The sequence below is a fragment of the Apium graveolens genome, chromosome 4 (genome assembly GCF_009905375.1).
Source record: "Apium graveolens cultivar Ventura chromosome 4, ASM990537v1, whole genome shotgun sequence".
Classification (NCBI taxonomy): domain Eukaryota; kingdom Viridiplantae; phylum Streptophyta; class Magnoliopsida; order Apiales; family Apiaceae; genus Apium; species Apium graveolens.
Window position 1 is genome coordinate 3,598,113 of NC_133650.1, and position 27,974 is coordinate 3,626,086.

Below are 27,974 nucleotides of genomic sequence, written 5' to 3' on the forward strand. Positions count from 1 at the left end.
AGATTGGAAGTCAAGATAAAGGGATGAAGCAAGTCAAGACTAAAATAGCTCAAGTCCTGGGGAATAAAGAAGAAAAGCTGATATCAAACTTTGTCAAGAATCACTTTGGATTCAGATTGACTCAGTGAGATTGGTAAAAGCTACAAGGACTGTAAGTTGTAGTTATTTATCTAGTTAAACTCTTATTTGCATTTGTACTTCAAATGTTTTTGATATCATCAAATCTATTAACTTGTATATTTTGCATAATTTACAAGTTGGGGGAGATTGTTAGATATATTTGAGATGTCATGTCTAATATGATTTGTGTGTAGTTTTCCGAACTTAACAACAGGACATATCAGGACTTACTGAAATCAGGACTTACTAGAAGTCAGAGCTTAATATCAGAACTTAAAGTCATATCAGAACTTAAGTGCGGGAAAACTTTCAGTTAAGGAATGAAGCTGATTTACAGGAGAAGATCGAGACTAAAATAAAAGAAGATATGAATGGAAAGAGTTAGAAGACTGGAAGACTTGTAGAATATATCTAATTGATATATTTTAGGAGACAGAATTGTATTCCATATCAATTAGAATATATCTTGTAACTGTGTACTATATAAACACAGACTTAGGGTTTACACTATATGTGTTATCATTATTGAGAAGATTATACATTATAACCTAGCAGCTCTTAGTGATATTTGTTCATCACTGAGGGAGAACAACAGTTCATATTGTAACAGAGTTTATTGAATATAATTAATCTTTGTTACACACTTGTGTTAAATTGATTTGATTGTATAAGCACTGTATTCAACCCCCTTCTACAATGTTGTGTGACCTAACAACCTTAATCTTTCATGAAAATCAAGAAAGCAAAAGTTAGTTACTATTTATCACTATTCATCATCATCTTTGATGATTTATTCAGACTAGATAGGAATGGATTTTTAAGCTTAAACTTTAAGGATAGCTAAGTTATAATATGAAGAAGCCATGGAATTTACCTTGTGATTTATAATGGAGTCAAGCTTGGATTTTGCTTCACCATTTTCTTCCTTTCAAAAGAGGCAGAGAGCTTTTTCTTCAAAATCCTTGGTTGGTAATTGATCAAGTGGTTTACTTGGATAATATCTTCGTTGGTTAATTTAATAAAGTTCTTACATCATCCTATTTCCAAGTGCTTGTTAATCAAATTGTTAATGATGTAATCAAGCTTGATCTTTTATTTTTGTTTTATATTGATGCTCCAAATATTGTACTCCTTACTCTTTTATTCTTCACAAGTATTTCTCCCTCATTTGGCTTCCCTTTGATACGTTATTCATTCATCATCTAATCTCGTTTGATCGTTCGAGGGAACATATTCGTGATCTTATCATTAGGGGTTCCCTAAGCCCCTTTTACTGTCTTTTATTCTTTTAAGAATCCTCTTTTATAATCCTTGGATTTAATTCCTTTAATCTTTATACGTTATACTTAATTTCTTTGGTATCTCGTGGATTTTCGGGAAAAAGCAAAGTACTCGTTTTCTAATTCTGATGACCATTACATACACTCAAATTCATTACTGAACACTAATATGTACTCAGAATTTTCCGAAAAGAACTCCTATATATGGCTGTCTGATAATGTTTCACAATCAGTAAAATTCACTATTCATCAGGGTTTTGAAACAAAAGTACTATGCACTAGGATTTTAAAAATTCCAAAAATTGGGGTTATTACAGTTTCCCCTCCTTAAAAGGATTCCGTTCTGGAATCAGGTAGAAAATGATTGGGGATACTTTTCTAGAATTGTGCTTTCTAGCTCTCAAGTTGGTTCCTCCACGCTATGGTTCTGCAAAAAACTATGACTAGCTTGATAACCTTGTTCCGGAGTACTCGTTCCTTTTGATCTATAATCCTCACTGGTTGCTCCACATAGGTTAAGTCTGGTTGCATTCTACATGCTCGTATTCCATTATATATCTGGCATCCGGATTATACTACCTCAACATTGACACATAGAACACATTGTGAACTTGCTGCAGGTTCGGGGGTAGGGCTAGCTCATAAGCTAATTTTCCAATACGTCTCAAAATCTCAAACGGTCCAATGTATCTTGGGCTTAGCTCTTCTTTCTTTCCAAACCTCATCAATCCTTTCCAAGGGGATACCTTTAGCAATACTAGGTCCCCTACTTCATACTCCTTGCTTTTCCGGGCCAAATTGGCATACTTCTTCTATCGATCTTGGGCTGCTACCAGCCGTCCTTTGACGCACTCTCCAACTTCATCCCAATATAAGGGAGATCGAAATCTTCTTCCCTAGAGGGTCTCAAAAGGTTCTTCTTTCGATCTTGGGCTGCTACCAGCCGTCCTTTGACGCACTCTCCAACTTCATCCCAATATAAGGGAGATCGAAATCTTCTTCCCTAGAGGGTCTCAAAAGGCGGCATTCCAATACTGACATAAAATCTATTACTGTAAGAGAACTCGATTAGTGATAAGTGATCATCCCCACTTCCTTTAAAGTCTATTGCGTAGACTCTCAACATATCTTCTAGCGCTATAGCTTTTGCTTCTCAATACCCACTCTTTTCTAGTCTGTAATCGTTACTATCTTCTGTACATAATACTATTTTGGCTATATTTTGGCTATCTTCTATACATAATACTATTTTGGCTATAGTTCACCGCCGCCGTTGAGTTCACGAACTCCGCCGAAGCTTGATTCACCTCTTCCCGGAATCGTTTGGTATCCCCGAATACACCAATCGATTGCAGAACAAATAAGAAACATAACTCACTTCACAGAATTGACCAATAACCCTAGATGAAGAAACGCCTAATATTCATCAAGAACACTCAAGAACATTCAAACCCTAACTTATGAATTCGAGAATCAAACCTTAAATTAAACATGTTATTGAACTCCAAATCAAGAGTATAATATACCAAAATCATCAGGAAGAAAAGCTCTACAACATGAAATCATCAAATCATGCAAACAATCTCTCGAACAAAAATTCATAATTTAATCCAAAATAATTCGAAATTAATAAAAATTATAGAAAAATAACCTTTGATTCTGCAGGTGTATGGATCACAGATTCTGAAAGTACTCTTCAAGACCTTCAATTCGGTTACTTGAACTCCAGAATCGGATATCGCTAACGCCTTCAAATCTAGGTTTGATTCTGAAGAACACTATGAATATAATGTATTTTCTCTGAAAATTATATATATTTAACTGACTGCAAATGGTTTCTGATACGAAATAAAACATGGTAAAGGCTATTTATAATTACGGGAAATTAGTATCCCGTTGGATCATTCCGGATATAAAACGGTACGTTTATTTATAAAAACTGATCCAAACGGTATCGGTTTTCGGGATAACTATCCAAACCAGTACAATTTGTACTGCGGTCTTGGTCTCAGCGCCTGGTTACACGTACTACGAGGTGATAATTGGGATAGTTTAATAAAAATCTCCCGTTTATCGAAAATACGAGTTTTATTGATTTATCGAAACGAATATTGTATCGAAAATGTTGCACCGGGACCCGCGTAGGACAAACCGTACGCCGGATCGAAAAAGTCGAAACATGAAATATGCTCGGAATATTACAATTCGGTTAGGAAGGAGTTCTCGGAAGAGTTTCGGGTTCCAAAAACGTAACAATGGATGACATCGATTTGTTCCCGTTTTTATAAAATAGATTTTAAATACTCGGAAAAAGATTTTATAAATTTCATATGATCCTTATAAATCCATAAATCAACTTAAAAATAATTAGGAAGATATGAAAATTATCTATATTTTATTTTGGACATATAAAAATTAAAATACTCAATTAATAATATTTTTAAACATCCAAACACATTTAACACTTTACAAATAATTCACAGAATAGATATGAAACACATATAATAATTATTTATTAGCAAAAATAATTACACGATATATCCAGGATATTACAATTAGTCCAGCAGGTCAGAGACCTAGCTAGTCTCTGAGTTCCGGAACAGGTAAATGGGATGGCAGTTAGAGCCTTCAGGTGTTGATAGCCTGATCAGCTGTCTTCACATATCCGTTACGTATCTGATTTGGATTTATAATTCCCGTAAGGGTATAAGAAGTTGATGCAACGGTTTTATAAATATGCATAGCATGCTAAAATTGGACTCTGGTTCTTACACAGCACACTACTACGTTGTTTTGATAAAGCATGCTAGTTAGTGATATCCAGTTATCTCCGATTTTCATTATATAATGTTGATGACATGATTACAGCTCTGTTCCTATTATTGTTACATTACTGTTTAATATCGTTATTCATATGTTGGTATTGCTGAGCGATTATGCTCACCCTTATCAGAGATCAGAGTCCGGGATTGGCTGCTCAGCTTGATCAGGTACCCATTGCACCCTTCCAGGGCATTTTTGCCCCTTCCCCTGAGGTGCAGGCCCGTGTTTTTGACTTTAGTATCACTATACCTATGATCAATGAGATGTGATCATTAGTCAAGAAATACACCAGTCTTTATGCATTATTATTGTCCCTTAATAATAATAATACTTGACTAAGGACCTTTAAGAATATTGATAATATTCTCATAATCTCATTTCTAAGTCACGTACTTAGAGGTATAGAATTCATATCAAATTTCAAGGACATTTATTAATCTAACATTTATATCGCTGTAAATTTAGAATTAATAAATTATAAAAAAATTAATCGATAGAACATAAATATTAATAATCCAAATGTCTTAAACTAAAACATCATAGTGTTGTCTCTGGGGATAAACACTAACACCAATTATGGTGGCTTTGTCAATGAAAAGGGTCCGTATGCATAGAGTTTTCCCGTGGTGTTTATGTGCAGATGAAACTAAAGTACACATGTTGTTTGATTGCAATTTTTCTCGATCTATATGGCTGTCTTTTGGGTTACAAAATAGCTTATTACTATGTCCAAATGATACAATATTTGATATGATGTTCAGAGTATTTACATTTCTTTCGTGAAAGAGATGTGCTTTGGTTGGTCTGGGTTGTTGGAGCATATGAAATAGGCGCAACAAGTGGGTTTGGAACAAATTAAATACTTCATGGTACTTAATCTGAGGCTATTGTTATGCTACAAGACTGGAAGAATGCACAGGATACTCTGGAACAGCAAGAAAGAGGTATGTCTCGACGAGGGATGAGAGTCGAAAATAGAGAAAACCACATGTGGGTTTGGTAAAGATCAACACTAAAACAGTAATCTTCGAAGAAATAAGGAATGTGGGTCTGGGGTGTGTTGCTCGAGGGGAGACATGGCCGTTCTTATTGGCCTGATCCTATAATTACCCAAAACTCTTTGCTCCATGAAAAGATGAAGTCCTAAGTCTTAAGGAAGCTATTTGTTGGGCACTGGATAAAGCATACAAAGGGTGTGTTTTTGAAGCAGGCGCAAAGCTAGTGATTGATGCAATTCATGGTAATGTGGGAAAACCCCATTTTATATGATTATTGCAAATTATGTTAGTTTATTTAAGCACTTGGATGAAGTGCTAGCTGGTTACGTGAGTAGATCTACGAATGGTATGACTCACTTATTAGCAAAACCAGCCGTTTTGTGTCATATTTGTTGTAGGAGTGGTCATTGAGCCTCCCGTTTTTATTTGTGATGTATAAGATGTTGATTCCGGTTAATTAATGAAAATGCTCTCATTTCAAAAAAAAAACTTCGTATAACGGAATTTTTAATATGAATACTTGGTGGGTTTTTTATCGTAGGGAACCCGTGGGTAAACCCTACGGGTTCACGCAATAGCCTGAAAATCACGTGGACCAAAGTAAACCGCATTTAAGCGACATGCTCTGGCAGCCTGAAAACCACGTGAACCAAAGTAAACCGCATTTAAGCGACATGCTCTAGCTCAGGAGGCATAATCATAATTTCTTCTCTTGCCGGATTCGAACCTGTGACCAAGATGATAGTTATCCCCTCTTTAATTAACTGAGTCAACCCTTATGGGCCTGGATGGTATTTATGTTATTACATAAATTGATTAAAAAATTAGAATTCTACTTTCAAAAATCTTACTCATAAATATTCGGGGGCACTTTTTTTATATAAATACTTGGTAGTATTTTTGGTATTGTATAAATTGATTAAAAAATAAAACTCATACTTTTAAAAATACACAGCTTAATTACACAACTTTCATAAATATTTAGGGGGATTTTTCTCCCTGATTATTACATACTCTAAATTAATGATGGGGCATCCTTTATTGTTTATTTGACCCATCTACCCTTATTTTATCTCATTTATCATTTCTTCATCTATTTAGGCATTTATCCAATTAAATTCATAATACTAATTTTATTAAATTAGAAACCGGTTGTACTGTACTTCTTTCTTATTTTTTAATTATTACATTTAAAAAATGTACATATTGACATTATAAAATTGATTTTTCACATAAATTACTGAAAATATATATGTGATATTAATTATAAAAATATATTAAAATATAGTAATATAAGAATATAAGAAAATTTAAGTAAGAATCATAATACAATATTGAAGCAAAGAATTATAATGCAACTAACCTTTTGAACATAGTAGCTAATGAATTTTTCGTTTTCGAGATATTAAAATAAATTAAAGATACAATTAGATAGGTGAATAAGATAGGATTGATCGACTTAAATTTCACTTAAAAAAATTATTTAACAAGAAAAATATTGAAATAGTGGGAACCTTTAAATGAGTTTTTCGATTAAAATTAATTTATTTTATGAAACTTAAACATAAAATATAATTAGATATTGAAAATTATTCAAAGGGAAAAATATTAGGATTATTATGGTAAAAAACAAGAATATGTTGTGCAAGAATGAATCGAGGTGTGCGATATTAAGACTATTATGATAAAAGCAAGAATAGGGTGTCCAACAATCAAATATCATGGCCCTTTATTTATTTATTTATTTGAGCATGCTATCCCTCCGTATGTTTTTGCTATTTTTCACTGCAACTTCTTAGAGTATATAAATATATACATCAATACACAGACATATATATCTCTCTCTCTCAAGCTAGTTCTGAAATCCAAGTTAATCAATGGCTCAAAAGTTGGCTACTTTAATAGGTCTTATGTTTGCCATGGCTGTTGGACATTCAAGTAAGCTTTACTCTTACCTACTTTCATCTTCTTCAGCTTTATTCTCACTCTTTAGATCTTGCATTCTTTACAATCTAACTATATATTCTTCTTGTGAGAAGTAAAAAGAAGAAGATGATTAGAAATTATATATTTAAAATACTCGAGTAAGATGGTTAATATTGTGGGGGGGTTGGTAGGTGCAACATGGTGTGTATGCAAGCCAGGATTAAATGAGACAGTGCTTCAAAAATCGATAGACTATGCATGTGGGAGCGGAGCTGATTGCACACAAATTCATCAAAAGGGAGCTTGTTACAATCCAGACACAGTCCCTGCACACTGCAACTATGCTGTTAACAGTTATTTCCAGAGAAAAGCCCAAGCTTCTGGTTCTTGTGATTTTGCTGGTGTTGCTATTATTTCCACTTCTGACCCAAGTCAGTCTTCCCTAATTTCTAGTTTCAACAGATTATTGGCTTATTGCTTATTATTTATTAATTAATTAATTATTATCATCATCATTTTATCATATCCACATCCATTTCAAATTTACAGGCGTTGCTGGCTGCGTTTATCCCTCCAGTGCAAGGTAACTTTTGTACACTGTTAATACTATTACACACAAAAATCCACCCTCACAAACACAATCCTTATGCAAAGCCTAATATGTATAGCACACCTCTCTGTTTTTCATGTTCCCTCTTGTTTAGTCTGTTTTTTAACCCACAATCAAAGATGAATCTATTTGGAGTTACTTGCATTATTATGTTGTGTTCCTCCTACAGTGCTGCTGCTAATTGTACTTCACTTGCAAATGTATTTTATTACTCTCTCCCTTGGTTTGAATTTTATTTGTATGATTTTGACAAGAATATTAAGAAAAAATATAATTTTATAAGCAAAAAAAAAAAAAAGTAGTTAAGATATTGGTACCAATCAATAATTTTTTATAAAATGAGTTAAAAATTCAATATTTAAATATATAATAATTGTAGTGAAAGAATATAAGTGTAGAAACTTATAATTTTATTGATAGAGTTACTGGGGTCCATCACTATTAAAAAAAGAAAGCAATTAAGATGCTCTAAATTTGTCAGTTTCTGCTTCTATCATGTTCATGTGTATATTGGTACATAATAGAAATTTTGTATAAATTTTATTATTTTTGATAAGTATAGAAATATATAAACTTGAGAGCAATATAATTACAAATTTTAACTAATTGTTGTAATCATAAAGTTCACTTATATATTTTACAAGTACACGGAGTACCTACTAAATTTATCGAAAAATTTCAATTTTATTGTTCCTCCTATGTTTCAAATAAACTAAACCGCGGCTAGTTTTACTTTGCCGTAAATAGTTACTCCGTGGCTCCATTTTTATAAATTTTTCTTTTTAATTTCTAATTTAATTTTATATATTTAAAAAATTAGTAAAAATAGTAAAATTTTATAATATTAAAATAATTCTAATAATTACTTTTTTATTATATCCACTTTATATATTAAATATTGATTGTTGTCATTATTTTATCTATTTTTTCACACTAAATTATACTCCTTCCGTTCATTTTTAATATATGAAAGAGAGATAATGGGTAAAAGTAGTGTGAAAATGGAGAAAAGATGGTAAAGTGATATGATCCATTAACTATTTTTGGTGGTTTTGAAATATAAAAAATTTGATGAGATATAAAAAAAGTGTAAATAAATGATTGAGATAGAAGAATTATTTTTTTTATATTAAATTCAGTATTGATTTTATTCCTATAAAATTTAATGAGATAGAGGGTATACAGGTTTATCAGCCGATAAATCACTAAGCTGTGCGCCCCTTCTCACAAAATAAATAAATATCGGGGGCTCTGTTAATAGTCAAAAAGTTGTACCACATCGAGACAATAGGACAGGTCTTTGTCCTCCGTGTGTCAGAAAAATATTGGGGTGATTCTGGACGCTCCCCAGTATCCATTGGATTGATTTTCATTTCCTCGAGATTTGTTCCTTTTTTTCGATGCCCTGAATTTTTTTTAATTTTCTAAATCCACAAGAATTTTGAAGTACCTTACTCTTTACCGAAGAAATAGGAGGATCTTGGGTTGTTCCACGGCCATCTCATACGGTTGTGATCCAAAAATTCAAATTTGGATGACCAACTGATTCAAATACGGATCCAAATTTCTGACCAATTCCAATAGTGTGATCCAAATATCTGATCCAAATTATTTTTTATATATAATAATATATAAATATCATATTAAGCAATTTTATCATAAATTTATCATTTTATCAGTATTAACAATTTATATAACATTTCATAAATTAATTAAATCAAAAAAAATTAATACACATTAAAATATTAAAATTGTGCACTTAATTCACGAAAAAGACATCTATTCCAATAATTAACATACAAAATATTATTGATACATACTAATTTTCCGAATTAGTATATTCTTTCCACAAATTCTCAATTAATGTATCTCTAAGTATAATATGTGTCTCTTTATTTTTTATTTTAAATTTTAATGAAATTATATTTTCTCATTATTTTAATTTTTATTTTAAAAATAAATTTTGTTTACTATTAATTATATTATGTTATTAATTATATAATTAAATAATCAAAAATCAATTTAAAATCACATAAACTACAAATAACAAAACCATTATTTTATATTAAATCAAGTGATCCAAATTTGGATAAGTGAACAGTGGTGATCCATCACTGTTGAAATGGAATTTGGGATAATCTGCCCCAAATTTGGATTTTTGATCACCGTTGGATTTGCCCTAATAGAAATACATTGATTGTTGTGGACGTGCATAATGTAGCCGTTTCCCTTGTATAATGTAGTCGTTTCCCTTGTAGAACAGTTTTTCGTTTAGTTGAACACTCATGTCACTAGTCGAAAACTCTTAATCGAACACTTACTCAGATGAGGCAAGATTTAAGCATTTCATTTAATTGTCACCCCATACTTACATCCATATTTAACATGACTCATCTATGCTTATGTTTCTTTCATTAGGTTTTCAGTTAGTAATTGATATGTGGCTTAAAATTAATCTAGAAATATAATTAATGTGGAATTAATTAGATCTGATACGGTTCAATAACGAAACCTAATTAATGAGACCCATAACCCTGATTATTTATTAATTCGTAATTGATAAATAGGGAGGATTATCAACTCATTAAATGAGTCCTAACAATGATATAATTCTATAAAAGATAGCCCTCAAGGGCACTTACACCAACTAGGAGTCTGATTCCTTTATTCTAGGAAAGTCTATCCAAGGACTGAGAACTTGTTCAACAATTCTCCTAACTCTAGTCCAATTCAAGGACTCTCGACATCTATATAAAAGGACTCACCCCATCAATCAGAACTACGTTTTTTGGTTTAATTATCAAATTCACAGAGATACGTAGGCATCTCGTAAAAGCAGAGTTAAGCTACGAAACATGAGAGCAGCCATTAAAGGTCTCGAGCTCCCGAACCTTAGTAATAAATACAGCAGTTAATACACCCTAAGTTTTTATCCATAAAATGCGGTGTTGTCTGTGGGAAAGCATAACAACAACCATGGCGAGAACACGGAGTGGAAACAGCGCCCCTGAAGGAACACCGGCTGGGACAACTCAAACGATTTCGTCAACGATGGAGATACCCCTACACTCATCCTATGCCTCAACCCAAGGAGAAAGCCCGATAGGGGCAATCGAGCATCAGTCACAAGGGACGGATCTCCCGGCTCTACAAGGGACGAATCCCCCAGCTTCTCAAGGGGCGAATTCCCAATTTCAGCAGTTACATACACCTGTGAATTCTCGACCCGTTGGGTACGAGTATTCAACTGTTGTGACCACTAATCCCCCTTATGGGATGCACTTTTACCCCGAGGTTGGAGGAAGTGGACGTGCTAATCGGAGTGAAGCACAAGGGCAGATGTCCCAATATATACGTGGTTTGGCTCCTATCCCGGAGGATCAAGAATTCTCTGGCCCTTACACTGAGAGAGACTCTGAATCTTTGGATGATGATGTGGCCTCAAGAAGGAGGCCTGCTGGCAAAGAACCGATGCCTGATGGTGGCCTGCGTCCTAGGAGCACCCGAGGGACGAATCCCAAGAAGTGCATGAGAGAATCTAGGCTCATGAGGCTGAGATTCAAAGGCTGAAGCGTGATCTAGAGGCGCACCTGGCCCCCATACCCCCACTACCACCGAGGAGGAGAAATCCTCCTCCAATCATAGACCTGGATGGTCCACAGCAGAGAAGGGTTGTTATCCCAAGGTCTGATCCAAGTGATATTTTGCCCCTAGGAGATCCTGACGATCCCACTCCAACATTTACTGAAGAGATAATGAATGCCCATATCTCAAGGAAGTTTAAGATGCCCACCATCAAAGCTTATGATGGCACCGGAGATCCCACTAATCATGTCAGGACATTTTATTAAGCAATTCATCAGTGGGAGAGTGCATGAAAAAAGTTCAGCATCCCTCATGAGCATTGTGCAAGGAACAAAAGAGTCCTTGAGGAATTATCTGAATCGTTTCACTAAAGAGGCTTTGAAAGTCCCAAACCTTGATGACAAGGTAGCTATGTAGCACTACAACAGGGAACTAGGGATGAGTTCTTCAAGATGTCATTAGCCAAGAGCCCCCGTGAAAGTATGTTACAGCTCCAAGACAGGACTGGGAAGTACAGCAAAGTGAAGGAAAGCATGAGGAAGACGGTAGTAAATAACGAGCCTGCTGGTGGCAAGAAACGAAAGACTGATCTGGAATATATTGTTAAGGACAAGTATCCTAGAACTGAGCAAAGCAATGATTCAACCCCGAAGAAGGGAGGACCTGAACAAAAGTTCACTGAATATGCTAAGTTGAACGCTCCTAGAAGTCAGATCTTGATGGAAATCGAGAAAGATAGAGATGTTCGTTGGCCGAAGCCCCTGAAGGCTGATCCTACCAAGTTGGATAAAAGCAAATATTACAGGTTTCACAAGGATGCTGGTCATGACATCGATGAGTGTAGGCAATTGAAAGATGAAATAGAGTTCCTCATTCGAAAAGGAAGATTGAGAAAGTATACTGGAGATGGAGGAGATAAGAATAACAATGGAAGAAAGAATTATGATGATCATAGGTAGGATGAAGACGATCAGGGGTGAAATCTCCAGCCCAGGGGACGGGTGATAAATACAATCTTTGGAGGACCACGACCCCAAGGGACTGTGATAAATACAATTTTCGGAGGACCAACTGCTGCTGGTTCATCCAAAAACTCAAGGAAAGCATACACTTGAGAAGTTATGCATATCGTTGGGGAAGCCACGAAGAGGGCTATAACAGGAGTGACAATGGCATTTGATGATTCTGACTTGGAGGGTGTGAAATTTCCTCACGATGATCCGCTGGTTATAACACCGATAATAGGGAACAGCCCGGTGAAAAGGGTCCTTGTAGATAATGGTGCCTCGGTGGACATTTTGCTCCATGATACATTTTTAAGGATGGGTTACAATGATTATCAATTAACCCCGACCGATATGCCGATATATGGATTCGCAGGAGTGGAGTGCCTCGTGGAAGGGATAATCAAGTTGTCAATGACCATAGGTCAGGACCCAAGACAAGCAACACAGATGTTGGACTTTGTAGTGGTAAAGGCCGGATCGACTTACAACGCAATCATGGGAAGAACGAGAATACATGCTTTCAAGTCAATCCCTTCTTCCTACCATTCAGTGATGAAGTTTTCCACCCAAAATGGGATTGGAGAAGAGAGAGGAGATCAAAAGATGACAAGGAATTGTTATGTGGCCTCTTTTAGGACTGATGGAATTGGGGGTAGTTTCTGCCTATTGAAGATCTGGATATCCATGAAAATGATGAGAAAAGAGGGAAGCCAGCAGAAGACTTGGTTCTGATTCCTTTGGCTCACGAGGATCCTGAGAAAGTAACTTTCATTGGAGCATCAGTAGAGGAGCCCCTTAGAGGGAAGTTGGTGAAGTTTTTACAAGAGAATAGTGATGTATTTGCATTATCGGTAGCTGATATGCCGGGCACAGACCCGAAACTGATCACTCACAAGTTGAACGTGGATCCAAATTAAAAGACTGTGAAGTAAAAGAAAAGAAGCTTTTCTCCAGAGAGGCAAGAAGCTATTAAGAAAGAAGTTGAGAAGCTCTTAGAGGCTAGTTTCATTGAAGAGATGCAGTTTCCGGAATGGTTATCAAACCCTATAATGGTGAAGAAGGCTAATGGAAAGTGGAGAATGTGCGTGGACTTCACTGATATAAATGATGCATGCCCAAAGGATTGTTTCCCGTTGCCGAGGATAGATACATTGATAGATGCTACTGCTGGTCATGATATGTTGAGCTTCATAGATGGATTTAGTGGATACAACCAGATCAAGATGCATAAAGATGACATCCCTTAGGTATCATTCATCACTGACTTTGGTGTATTTTGTTATTTTGTTATGGCATTTGGTCTTAAGAATGCAGGAGCTACCTATCAAAGATTGGTAAATAAGATTTTCAAGGACCTTATTGGCAAAACTATGGAAGTTTATATTGATGATATGTTAGTCAAGAGTTTGTTAAGGGCTGATCACATAACCCATTTGAGGGAAGCTTTTGAGGTGTTGAGATATCACAAAATGATGCTAAATCCTGCAAAGTGTGCTTTCGGAGTGGGATCCGGAAATTTTTTAGGTCTGATGGTTTAAGAACCCAACTAATAAAATTTCTCAAGATAATACTTATTTAAATCCAAACTCCATTAAAATCCGATAAAACTTTCAATTCTTGAAATAAAATACAACCAAATTATAACCAAACCAACAAACTCTAAAGAAAATCTAAGAAAATATAAAACTCCTCAAAGTCTTGGAACTCGCACTCTTCCCCTTAAACAACCCACTTAAAAGAGAGAATACCTGCCGGAGGAAAACAAGAAAAACAAAGAACCGGCAGTGAGCGAAGGGCTCATATACGGATATAAAATAAAGCATAATTGAACAAAGATTAAAGGATGACGAGGCTAAGAACACAACTGAATATCTGAATGAAGCACAATAATAATAGTGAATGAGACAATATAAAAAAAATGAATACTCAACTCACAAAACAAAACTAAATGCTTACCACCCAAAACTTATCATACTCTTACACATATCCTTATCAATTATACATAATAATCACAAATAATATAATCGAAAGAATAATGATAAAATGAAATCATACCCTTACACATACTCTTACACATATTCTCACACTTACAAAATAATACATAAAATAGCTTACATACGAACATGGGCGATAATCTTACACTTACAGGATGTCCTACATTTTCGGTAATCCAGAAATATGTAGTCATCAAAACTTACAGGGGCTTGCACAAAGCAAATGCTAGCCAATATCTTACAGGGGCTTGCACGACAATAAGCACGTGCTACCCAAAATCCCAAATAATACACATACTAGCCATGGCTATATGTGTCCCACAACTTCGGCGACACGCCCATACAATTTAAGTACACCGCATAGGAGGTGCCAAGCACGAGATTATCCACTCGCGACGCATGTCTTACAAACTCCCAAGTCATACAAATAACATAAATAACTCAAAGTAAATACTCAAAGATCACACACTCAAATATCTTACATCTCCAAAATCATATATAAATTTATCAAAATAACCTCAAAACACTATAACCCAACATCACGAAACAAAATAACATAACAAACCACTAATTATTGATAAGCTCAAATCTAATCAGTTTCAAAGAATGTCAAATTACTTCATAAAGATGAAGTCAACTGAAAAAGTACGAAACATGAAAGTCGTAGGAAATTCCGAGACCTTTCCAAAATGGTAAGGCTCGTCAAAAAATGAACAAGTAACGAATTCAGAAAACAAATAAATGCGGACTGCAGAACAGAATCAGCCCCTGATTATAATAGTATTTTGATGTTTAAGATATCAAAATCACAGAATTTAGCAGCAGAATGTAAACGCAAATTGCAGATATCGAAAAGAGCTTTCCAGAATGGTATTGTTCATAATATTTGAACAAATATTTAATTTAATATGATTTTTCAAAGGTTGATAATTAAAAGACATTTCTGAAATGACCAAAATCAACAAATTCTAACAGATAACGAATCAGATATGAATTTAACAAGAAATCAGATCGTATACAATGAAGAATACGGAAACGAAAAACAAGAGAACAAAGAAGATATCCGTACCTCGAGATCTTAGTAACCGAGGATGCTAATAACGATTTCAGAAACACAAATCACAAGAACCCTAATTTCACAAACGCCAAATTCATAACCCTCCAAAAAGTTCTTGATATTCATCTAAATCTCCGTTTATTTTCTCTTTCTCTCTCCCTCTCTCCTCTCTTCTCCGATCAAAGTAACGCAGATCCTTTTTTAGCAAACCCTAACTCTTCTCTTCCTTCTTTCTCCCTTTTTTTTATTAAAACCCTCACTCTTTTTTAATTAAAGCCTTACCATTTTTTTTAAACTAATACTCTTAAAACAATATTCTGATTATAAATATAAAAATAAACTTACACAAACTAATTTAATTACAACACATTGACATTAATAAATAAATAAATCAAATAATCCAACTAAAAATAATTATAAAAAAAATCAGGATGTTACAGATGGTCTCCAAGAGGGGAATTGAAGCCAATCCTGATAAAATAAAGGTTGCCCTAGATATGGAACCACCACGTTCCATAAAGAACGTTCAGAAACTTACTGAAAGGGTTGCAGCTCTGGGACGTTTCATCTCCAAATCCGGAGACAAGTGCTTACCCTTCTTTAAATCCCTAACGAAGGTTAAAGATTTTTTATGGACTAAGAAAAGCCAGGAGGCATTTGAAGGATTAAAGAAATATATGGTTCAGGCCCCGTTGTTGGCCAAGCCAGCTCTGAATGAAACCTTGTATTATACTTGGCCGTTTCAGAAAATGCCTTGAGCGCTGTATTGGTTAAGGAGGAGCTTAAAGTCCAGAATCCCATATACTATGTTAGTAAAATTCTGCATGGAGATGAGTTGAATTATTCAACTATTGAGAAGTTTGCTTTAGCCTTGGTGATGACTTCACGGAAGTTGTGTCCTTACTTTCAGGCTCATAAAATTGAAGTGCTGACAAATCAACCATTGAGAAACATTATTCGTAGTCCCAAAGCTAGTGGGAGGCTGATTAAATGGGCAATAGAATTGAGAAAATTCGACATCAAGTACAAGCCACGAATGGCAATAAAAGCCCAGGAATTGGCTGACTTCGTGGTGGAATGTATCATACCCAACCAAGAAGTCGGGGGGCAGGAAGATACTATACCTCAAGACACAGACATAAAAGATGATAATGAAAAGGGCGCTAAGGAGAAGAAATATTGGGTTCTCTATTTTGATGGAGCATCAAAAACGAATTCAAGTGGAGCAGGGCTTGTTTTGTAAAGCCCAGATGGATTCTTGATTGAGTATGCCATGAAGTTAAACTTCCCAACCACAAATATTGAAGCTGAGTATGAAGCCCTGATAGTTGGCATTGGTCTAGCAGGAACATTGAGGGTCAAGAATTTGAAAGTTTGTGGGGATTTCAAGCTTATCGTATCCCAGGTCAAGGGAGAGTTTGAGGCAAGAGATGAAACACTGGCTAAATATGTTCGCCTAGTAAGGGCTGTGATGACTCAATTCGATGAATGCCATGTTGAGCACATTCCAAGAGAGGAAAATGCTAAGGCATATGCATTATCTAAATTTGCTTCGTCAGAGATAGAGAAAAGTTCAAGGAGTGTATACTTTCGCGTTTTGAAAACATGAAGCATCGATGTTAAGCTCGTCACCCCTATAGGGCTGGGGACATCATGGATAGATCCCATTAAGGCCCATATTAAAACTGGTTGGTTGCCGAATGATGAGACTGAATCACGGAAATTGACTGTTCGAGCACTGAGATGCTCCTTGATCGATGGGATTCTGTACAAAAGATCTTACGTAGTTCCTTACTTAAGATGTCTCAGGCTTGATGAGGCACACTTGGCCCTCGAAGAAGTACATGAAGGTATTTGTGGGCAACACTTGGAGGGAAGGGTACTGGCTCATAAGATAACCCGTTTAGGTTTTTATTGGCCAGAGATGATGGTCGATGCCAAAGAATATGTGAAGAAGTGTGATCGTTGTCAGAAACATGCACTGGTTGTTCGACAACCCCCCGAGATGCTGACTTCCATCAACTCTCCCATCCCCTTTACCATGTGGGGAATGGATATACTTGGGCCTTTCCCCATGGCCACGGCACAAAGAAAGTTCCTGACTGTAGCTATTGATTATTTTATTAAGTGGATTGAAGCTAAACCTTTAGCCAAGATCACAACTAAGTAGGTAGCACAATTCCTGTGGAAAACATCATGTGCAGATATGGAATCCCATGCATCCTGGTCACTGATAATGGAACACAATTCAACAACGAAGAGTTCAGGAAGTACTGTGAGGAGAATGAGATCGAATTATGGTTTACCTCTGTAGCTCATCGACAAGCCAATGGGCAAGCGGAAGTAGCAAATCGTATAATTCTAGATGGGTTGAAGAAGAGGATTGAGAAATCCACGAATAAATGGATGAAATACTCCCAATACTTTGGGCTTACAGAACTACTTGTAGAGTCACTACCGGAGCAACTCCTTTCATGTTAGCATATGGGGCAGAAGCAACTATTCCTGTAGAAATATCGCACTCATCTCCCCGAATCCAAGCTTTTAATGCTGAGGAAAATGAGGAGGGGCAAAGATTAGCCCTGGATTTAATAGATGAAGTACGAGATGCGGAGCACGCAAAGATAGTGGAATGTCAGAAGAAAGCCTCCTTTTATTACAACCTAAGGGTAAAAGAGAAAATTTTCAAGTAAGGAGATTTGGTCCTAAGGAAGGCAGTAGCCTCTGGTGTAGGGCAGAAAGGAAAGCTCTCCCCAAATTGGGAAGGGCCATACAAGATTAAGAGCGTTCAGGGAAGGGGATCTTACAAGCTGGAAACCATGGATGGAGAAGAAATACCCCGGACTTGGCACGCTCAAAACTTGAAAGTTTACTACCTATAGATTATACTTACTATAGTGGTAACAAGGTTCAAAAGAACCTAGAAGCTTTGCTTGCGTAGGATTTTATATTTTGATTTTGGTAGGATTTGCATTTTAGTTCGTGATTGTTAAGGGTTGAACCAAAGTTATGTAAGGTTTTGGAAAACCAGACTATATATTATTGAGTTGGAATTATTTCAATCTTTGGATATCTAAGTTGTGATAGTACTTTGTGCGATTTTAGCAAAAATCATGCTTTGATCACTAAAGGAAGAAGACTTCAAGAATTCTTTCATTATAAAGAGTGCTCGTTGCACGACTCTTAGAACTGAATAGTTCAAGTTATTAATCATCCTCCTTAAAGTATAACACTTAGAAAGTGCTAAAAAACTTAAAGGGAAGGTTATGGAAAAGGAAATAGCATAAATAAACCCCGAAGGGTAATAAGTTCCAAGTACAAATAAGTTAATACATAGAAAGCCACGATGGGCCAATAATAAAAGGAAACTAATCTAGATCCTTAAACAAATCATCATCATCATTTCCCCCATTAGTAACAGTATAAGGGGGAACAGGCTCGTCTCCCATGGGGTTAGCATCCCGAGAAGGAGAAGTTGTGGCCTCGGCAGAAGTAGTCAGAGTGGGGGAGAGAGGAATATCCTCAAGAAGAGGTCCTGGCCCAGGAACAACAGGCACTGGGTAGTCAGCAAGGGTCACCTCCGGGATCTTCTTCCCAATCTCCTCCACTATCTGCTCCCAGCAGCTAGAAAAGGTCTCAGGAAAGTTAGCATCATACTCGGCATTTAGGACATGCTGAAAGTCCTAAGATGCTTTGTAATCCGTTATCACCTCAGCTCGAGCCCTCTGAGCATCCAGTTCCAGCCTGCGAACCTTCTCCTTCTGCTCAGCCAATTCCTTCTCCACTTCACGAAAGCGAATGAACTTGGCCTCTAAGGCCTTGAGATACCTGTCCCTATCACTTTCGGCAACGGTCAGGCTAGTTCTCACCTCCTTCAGGTTGTGAAGGGCTTCTTGGAGATAGGTATTCATCTGCACAAACATGTTCAAACACAATAAGTTGTGTAAAGAACGGAGGAAAGATCGTAAAAACAGTTAAAGAATGAGTTAGGGAAGAAGCTTACTGAAGCTATGGCCTGAGCACCCAGGCGCTCGATTTGTAGGTCGTCAGATGACTCTACTATCTCGGCCCTGTCGCGAGGTGTAACCACGCTCTCGGACCAAACAGCAGCAGCCTTAGAGCTCCCCACTACCGTGTCTCTCCTCTGAAGGCCCCAAGTCACAGTAAAGGGAGAAGTATCCTCATCAAGGCTAAGGGGTCTCGGATATAGAAGTAGGAACGGCCTCTTTAACCGTGACTAAAGGGCCGTCTCCAATCCTTACCCGCTTGTCGCGGTGAGTCTCAACAGCGGAGCCCCTGGCAGCACGGGCCTCCCTCTTCTTGAAAATCACGTCCAGAGCCACCTTAGGTGCAAAAAAGATATAGATATATAAGAAATAATGACAGAAATAAGGAGTTAAATGGTGAAGTAGAAAGGGGAAAGAAATACCCTCGGGAACCAGGTCACTTAGATTTAAATTTTGCAAATTGCCCTCTGAACGGATGAGAGCGCAATGATGCAAGTTATCAGCTGTGATGGCCTTGATGGCCGCATCTTCATGTATTCCCAATTTTAGGTCCCTTAAAGAACCGTCTACATTTTTTGAGAAATTTGGCCTGAAAAAATGGTCCCAACCCTCCTCGGAATCCAGAAACACATAAAACCACTCGCTCTTCCAAGTTGGATACGAGTCGGGGTTAGCACCAAAAACAAAACAGGAACGGGCCAAGGATCTATGAACTATTTTGACCCATCCTTGGCCCTCAGGAGCATTTAAAAATTTAAATAAATAATGAAAGACACAAATGTTGGGCTCAAAATTGTGTTTACGCGATTAGGCCATGTAACAGTGAATGAACCGCCGAGAATTGGGCGTGAGTTGGGTTGGAAAGACTCGGGCTTCAGCCAAAAGGCGAAAAATAAAGGGGTGTGGAGGAAGACAAAAACCAGCATAAAAGATTTCCTTATAGACCCGAATGGCCCCAGGCTTTGGGTAACAGGCCCTATCGTTTGGGCCTGGAGCCACGACCCTATAAGGGTGTGAAATATCAAATAAACGAGCTATAGTACCTACTTATTGAGAATCATATTTAGAAGGGTAGTTGTAAGCATCTAAGTGGAGCATGTTAGGAAAGGCTTCGCCAAACTCGGTTAAAAGATCCCTAAGAGAAATGACTAAAGAATGGATGAGAGAGTTTTTTACCTCGGCTGGCCCTAGATGGACGGGGAACAGCTTGGGGAATCTGGGAGTGGGAAGAGTCGGAATCCGCCATGGCTGGTTAAAGCTCGAAACCCAGAAAGCTCTTAAAGATGAAGGAAGGAGATGAAGATTCAAACGGAATCTTCAAGAAAAACCCAGAAAATGGCGAGAACTATGGCGGAAGGAAAGGCCAAAAATCACCTTGCAGTGGCAAAGATGGAGAGAAAATATTGTAGGAGGAGATAATTATTTGAGAGATTTAAGTACAGTGTGAGAAATGAACTCACACTCCACTCCTTTTATAGCCAAGAAGAAGGAACTCCACCGACAATTGGGCCTAAAAGAAATGGGCCTGTCAAAGTCACCAAGGGCGGGAAGCCCAGGCGTTTTGAATTTTGAAAATTCAAATTCTAGAATAATTCTTTACTAAATACATAAGTTTAAATTACCCTAGATTTATAAAAAATCACAGGGTATAAATTTACGTACTAAACCATGCCTAGGAGACAAGATTCCTAGGCGTGGTACATAAGGTGTCTCCTAGGCGGGGTGACCCACGCCTAGGATATATTAAGGCTTGAAAGCCAAACCACGCCTAGAGGACACAATTCCTAGGCGTGGTACCGAAATTATCTTCTAGGCGGGGTGACCCACGCCTAGGATATACTAAGGCTTGAAAGCCAAACCACACCTAGAGGACACAATTCCTAGACGTGGTATCAAACTTGTCTCTAGGCGGGGGTGACCCACGCCTAGGAAGTATGGAGGGATTAAAACCAAACCACGCCTAGATGACACAATTCCTAGGCGTGGTACCAAACTTGTGTCCTAGGAGGGGGTGACCCACGCCTAAGAAGTATGGAAGGATTGAAGCCTAACCACGCCTAGAGGACACAATTCCTAGGCGTGGTACCAAACTTGTCTCCTAGGCGGGGGTGACCCACGCCTAGGATGCATGGGGGAACCAACAACGCCTAGGAGACAACATTCCTGGGCGTTGTTGGCAACATGTCTCCTAGGCGGGGGTGACCCACGCCTAGGATGCATGGCACCATGAGAGCCCATTTTATGATTATTTAATTAATCAGAAAATGGGCCAAAAATCAGGAAAATTGCTAAAAATTCCCAAAAAATTGGGAAAATTAGGCAAAAAATTAGGAAAATTAAAAAATATTTTTCAAAAATATTTTTTGATAAAATTTTCTTGAAAGAATTGAGGAAAAATACCTGTGAGTATCAGAATATTCCTAAAAATTAAGGAAAAATCATTAAAAATACCAGAAGGTACACAGAAAATCCCAGAAAGTTAGGAAAGCCCGTAGGGATGGATCCCAAAGGGAAAATCATTGTAAATGTGTAGGTCACTCCACACTTTACGATAAAAATGATAACCAAGAAAGGTAAAAACTTCAACTTCTGCGAAACCTTCGCAAGGTTTCGCAAAAGTTGGGGGGCAAATGATATGGGCTTAAAATTAGCCTAGAAATATAATTAATGTCGAATTAATTAGACCTGATGCGGTCCAATAACAAAGCCCAATTAATGAGGCCCAAAGCCCTAATTATTTATTAATTTCATAATTAATAAATAGGGAGGATTACCATCTTATTAAATGAGTCCTAACAATGATATAATTCTATAAAAGATAGCCTCAAGGGCACTTACACCAACTAGGAGTCTGATTCTTTTATTCTTGGACTTCAAAGTCTATCCAAGGATTGAGAACTTGTTCAACAAGTCTCCTAACTCTAGTCCAATTCAAGGACTCTCAACATCTATATAAAAGGACTCACCTCATCAATCAGAACTATGTTTTTTGGCTTGATTCTCTAATTCACAGAGATATATAGGCATCTCGTAAAAGCAGAGTTAAGTTACGAAACATGAGAGCAGCCATTAAAGGCCTCGAGCTCCCGAACCTTAGTAATAAATACAGCAGTTAATACACCCTAAGTTTTTATCCATAACAGTAATGGACTCATGGTTCAGTTTCTTTTTAAGGATGAGTATAACTTAGGGATGTAATCGAGTTGAGACGGGTCAAATACTATTAGACTCGTATCAAACTCGATTAAAATAGTTCCGGTTTGGACTCAAATTCGAGTTTGATCGAGTTTTTAATTTCAAGTTCGAAACTCGACTCGTAAAAAATTTGATACGCTCGAGTTTGGCTCGAAAGTTCGAATAGATTTCAAAAAATACTAATAGAAACTTGAAATATTATAGGTTCGCTCGAATTCGATTCAATTATAGATATTAAAATATAAACAAAATAATAAATATTTATATTTAAATATATTTTTAATAAAAAATTATAAGTTCGATAAGGCTTGCGAATCATACGAGCCGAGTAATTTAAAGTTCGAGTTCGGCTCAGTAAATAATTTCGAAAGCTCGAGCTCTAACTTGAGTTTGGTCAATTATTATGAAATCAAATTCGAATATTTAACCAGCTCCGCTTGATGAGGTTGAACAACTCACGAATAATTTGACTCGTTTATAGCGTTAGTCCACCTCGTATAAACGTGGGTACTGTATGGACATTTTCACTACAGCGAGAAAGACTTGAGAGTAGTGACAAAACTTTCATCTTTATCCTCCTGCATTGTTAAATACCGTGGCAACATTTAGCTAGACTATAAACTGCAAAGTCCCTGCTGTCAATGATACTATATCATAATGTACAAATTATATTTCTAATTGACAACAGTGCCACTCCAACAAACACTCCAAAATCATCGGCTGGCACCATGACTCCTGTAGGAGGTTCCCCTTACATGGCCACTCCATCCAACGGTGTTCTTGGGGGTGTTAATTCTTTAGGACCCTCCGGATTCGGGATCAACACCGACGATAGCGCTGCCGGAAAACAGAGCACTAGTAGAATAATCACAGGCATCGTGTTTTTGGGGAATCCTTTGGTATGGGGGATGATAGATTGGGCACGAGAGGCACGAGTGTAGCAGCATTTTGGATGATGAGCAAGAAATAGCTGGCTTCATGTGACTGTGTAGCTAGTAAACAACTATTAAGCATGTGAAGGACCAATAATATATATGTAAAAGGCAACATAAGCCTTGCTTTTGTTTTTTTTGTTCCTGTAATCTTGTCTCATTCCTCTAGTTAGATTCTCTCATAATTTTTTTAATGCTGCAGCTAGTGGAGACTGTTTTTCTCTTCCATGAAAGTGTAATTCATGCCATGTGATGTTAGTTTAATTAGTAGCGCTTTCACAGTTTAGTTTAGATTACCTGTTAGCAGGATTTCGTATCTGCACTACAGTCTGCACATGTTATATGCTGAACATAAGCAACACTACAGCGTAACACATCGCAATAAAGTATTCTAAAATTAAAATTATATTTGTTATTTTTTTTATTTTTTAGTGCACATATTTTACCATAATAAAAATTAAAATAAACAATACTGATGTTTAAAAAATATAAAAATGATATAAAAAATATTAGTAATATTAACAAGTCGTATCAAATATATGGTTAATTTTAAAAAACTTATTTAAAAAAAAATACTACAAAAAAATTAGGGTTTTTTTCTAATATATCTCATTCCAAAAGATGTTTTACAAATATGTCCTATTTTTAATTGTAATTACGAATATATCTCAAATCAAACATTCTTTCTAATTTAAAGTTAATCATGGTAAATTTTATTACTATACATATCTAAAATACATTTGTATCCTTAACTTTTATAATTTAGTAATAAAATATCAGCTTTAAATTAAAATAAAATTATTATTTGTCATAAACCAAAAAATATCTAGAACAACTATTAGTTGCATTTTAATAAAAGTCCACAAAATTGTTATTTTATTTACTTGCACAATATTTCACTAATAGTAAATTATAATTATTTTATTAAAAATAGAATTAATAGAGTATATAGGTAAATTTTGATGTTTGCGCACCAAGTGCACCAAGTAATTAAAAAAGCATCATACAATTGCATGATCTTTTCAATAATAGTTTTCAAAAAAAATTATTGTAGGCGGAACAACAATAACCTCAATTATAGAGCAAGCAAGATTGAAGAGACATGTTTTAAACAAAATGCTTAAACTACACATCCACATATTAAAGTTATTCTAGTAATATTTGATAGATATAAATTAATTTCATAACCTAAATATATATATATATATGTATAGTGGTTATACATACGTTAAATTTAACTATAGGACATATAAATAATTTTTTAATAAATTAGGATATATTTATAAAGTATCCTATTAATTTGGGACACATCAAACAAATTCCCAAAAAATTATTTTTAAAAAAAAAAAAGAATAAGACACTTCCGCAATGAATCATTGCGGAAGCTAGTGCTTCCGCAAATGATTCATTACGGAAGGTCCAGAAATTTTTTAAATTTCTCGCTTCACTGGCACACTGGTTGCTTGTAGTATTTAATACTCCTTCTGCAATAAATCATTGCCGAAGAAGTATTAAATGCACATCTACTATCCTTTTTCCCCTTTTTCAATCTTGCTTGCTCTATAATTGAGGTTACAATTTGTTCTTGGAATTACATCTCTACTATCATTTTTCCCCTTTTTCATAGGGTTAAAAATGATAAGTGGGAAATAACTTTGGTTCAATTGAAACATGATCATGATATGGTAACTCCGAATAAAGTACAACTCATGCAAAGGTAAAACATATTGATTCGGCGACCCGAGCATTGATTGAGTTATATAATAAATCGAGGATTGAAACCGCTCAAGTGATGAGATTTCTTGGTGAAACATGGGGTGGTATGGAAAAACTTGGTTTTTCAAATCAAGATGTTCGTAATGTCATTCGTGATATAAGACGACGGGTGTTTGATTCCCGTGATATGAATAATGGGATGGCCTTGCTACGACAATTGCAAGAAACAAGTTTTGAATTTTTTTTCTATCGAGTTGCTTTGGATGAAGAAAATAGAGTTAGAGGTTTGGTTTGGGTTGATGATCGATCATTGAATGCGTACTCGAATTTTGAAGATGTTGTTTCATTTGACTCAACTTATAAGACCCATAGGTATTGTATGCCGTTTATACCTATTACGGGAGTCAATCACTACTACCAAAATATTTTGTTCAATTTTTCACTAATGAGGAATGAGAAAGAGACTTTGTACAAATGGGTTTTGAACACATGGTTGGAAGCCGTTGTGAACAAACCTCCCTAAACAATCATTACAGATCAAGATATAGTGTTGGGAAATTCTATTTCCGAGATTTTTCCACATACAAAACATATATTATTTTCGTGGCACATAAGTAGTAAATTTCCCGAGAATATATCGGTTTTGTACACACAATATCCGGATTTTAAGGTGGATCACTGGTTGTTTATACAAGTCGTTGTCACCCACGGAATTTGTTGGTAAATGGGAGGTTTAGGTTGATAAGTATGGACTCGAGGAACATGTTTGGCTAAACGAGATGTATGCCATAAAAGATCAATGGATTCGCACTTACACAACATAATATTTCTCCGCCAAAATGACCACCACCTCACGAAGCAAACCTATGAATTCATTTTTTGACGAGTATGTGAAACCTTCAACTGGGTTAAAAAAATTCTTTGAGAATTCACAAAGGGATTTGGAAACTTAATACCTTAACAAGGTTAAAGCCGATTATGAGACCAAACACAAGCAAAAGAGATTATTATTTAATTCCTGGTTGGAAATTCATGTTTCGTCTATTTACACATAAGAAATATTTCGGAAATATCAAGAAGAGCTTAGAGAAAGCGTATCTTATGTGGTAAGGAGTTATACAAAAGGTTCCAATTACATGTAAAACTATTATTTAGTTGAGAAGTATAATGTTCCGGAGAATTGTAGAAGAAGTTATGGGGTGATGGTTAACCGTATTGATGAAACATTGATTGTGCTAGTAAAAAATTTGAACACTCCGGGATTCTTTACAAACATATCCTCCGCTATCTTGACAAGAAACAAAAAACTACAATACCAACAAATTTTGTCAAATTGAGATGGACAAGGAACACATTAAATGGGGGGTTTTCACGTTATTATCCTACCGTTCTTGTTGAGATTGGTGATTTAACAATAACAAGGTATAGTTCTTTGTGTAAATCTTTTCAAAGTTTGAGTGCCATTGGAAGTTGTTCGAAACCACGACACAATTATGTCATGGATTTGATTGAGAAAGGAAAGTCTTACGTGATTGAAAATTTCCGGGAAGAGGAAGATAATTCAAGAACGGAGGAGTCACTCCACAATTACGGAGAACATGATCCGATATTCAATCCTCTAGTGTCACAAATTAAGGGAAGACCGAAGGCGGAAAGGTATAAAAGCGGTGTTGATGCGTCAACTTCAAAAATCAATATGCGGAAGTGCGACGCTTGTGGTTTACTTGGTCATGATAGGAGAAAATGTCCAAAAATGCCAATTGAATATTTAATAAATTTGAATTAGAAGTGTAATATTTAAACATATTTTGCTAATGTTGATTAGTTTATATTTAAGTTTTGATTTTGTTTTAATTCTTTAAGACTAGATAAGTACATGTTTAACAAAATTTAAATTTGAAGCAATTTGGTAAGACAAATTACAGTAATTATTATCTCAACATTTCTGATTTTTGACATTTTTTTTAGAATTTTTAAAATTATAAATTAATTTTATTTTTATTAATTATTTAATTTCCATTGCACAACTACGAATTTTTCAGAATTTTAGCAGTAGAAAAATTCATAAAAAATTGAAAATTGAAGTAATTTGGTAAAACAAATTACAGTAATTATTTTCTCAAAATGTTTGATTTTTGAAATTTTTTCAGGAATTTTTAAAAATTATAAATAATTTTTCTTTTTTTTAATTATTAATAATTTCCCCCTATTTTCCCCTATTTTTCACAGCTTCAAATTTTTCAAAATTTTAGAACTAGAAAATTTATAAAAATTGAAAATTGAAGTAATTTAGTTAAGAAATTACAGTAATTATTTTATCCAAATTTCTGATTTTCAAAATTTTTTCTGGAATTTTTAAAAATTATAAAATATTTTTCCTTTTTTAAATATTTAATTTCCCTTCCGCAATGATTCATTGTGAAAGGTCCTCAGTTTTTCCTTGTTTTTGGATAGTTTCAAATATTTAGAATTTTAGCACTACAAAAAATTATAAAAAATTGAGAATTGAAGTAATTTGGTAAAAAAAAATTACAGTAATTATTTTCTCAAAATTTCTGATTTATGACATTTTTCTAGAATTTTTCAAAATTATAAATTATTTCTCCTTTTCTTAATTATTTAATTTCCCTTCCGGAATGATTTATTGCGGAAGGTCCCCTGTTTTCCCAGGGTTTTTGCACAGCTTCGAATTTTTCGGAATTTTAGCACTAAAAACATTCATAA

The 27,974-nt window shown here is 35.6% G+C and overlaps 2 protein-coding genes across 2 annotated transcripts; both read left to right on the plus strand.

Annotated features, from left to right (window-relative positions):
* Positions 1-6,973: 6,973 nt before the first annotated feature.
* Positions 6,974-23,760, plus strand: LOC141716606 (PLASMODESMATA CALLOSE-BINDING PROTEIN 2-like). Its single transcript, XM_074518792.1, has 4 exons — positions 6,974-7,159; positions 7,339-7,578; positions 7,697-7,730; positions 23,291-23,760. Exons 1-4 carry the CDS (start codon positions 7,099-7,101, stop codon positions 23,541-23,543), a joined length of 588 nt encoding a protein of 195 aa, XP_074374893.1. The 5' UTR covers positions 6,974-7,098; the 3' UTR covers positions 23,544-23,760.
* A 1,566-nt stretch (positions 23,761-25,326) lies between these two features.
* Positions 25,327-25,773, plus strand: LOC141718194 (protein FAR1-RELATED SEQUENCE 5-like). The gene has a single exon (XM_074520573.1). The coding sequence runs from the start codon at positions 25,327-25,329 to the stop codon at positions 25,771-25,773; it is 447 nt and encodes a 148-aa protein (XP_074376674.1).
* The last annotated feature ends 2,201 nt before the right edge of the window (positions 25,774-27,974 follow it).

Excerpts from the sequence above, each read along its gene's own strand:
- LOC141716606 (XM_074518792.1), top strand. The coding sequence starts at position 7,099 with ATGGCTCAAAAGTTGGCTACTTTAATAGGTCTTATGTTTGCCATGGCT. Across the intron at positions 7,160-7,338 it reads CATGGCTGTTGGACATTCAA|GTGCAACATGGTGTGTATGC; the intron begins GTAAGCTTTACT and ends GGGGGTTGGTAG. Across the intron at positions 7,731-23,290 it reads GTTTATCCCTCCAGTGCAAG|TGCCACTCCAACAAACACTC; the intron begins GTAACTTTTGTA and ends AATTGACAACAG.
- LOC141718194 (XM_074520573.1), top strand. The coding sequence starts at position 25,327 with ATGAGATTTCTTGGTGAAACATGGGGTGGTATGGAAAAACTTGGTTTT.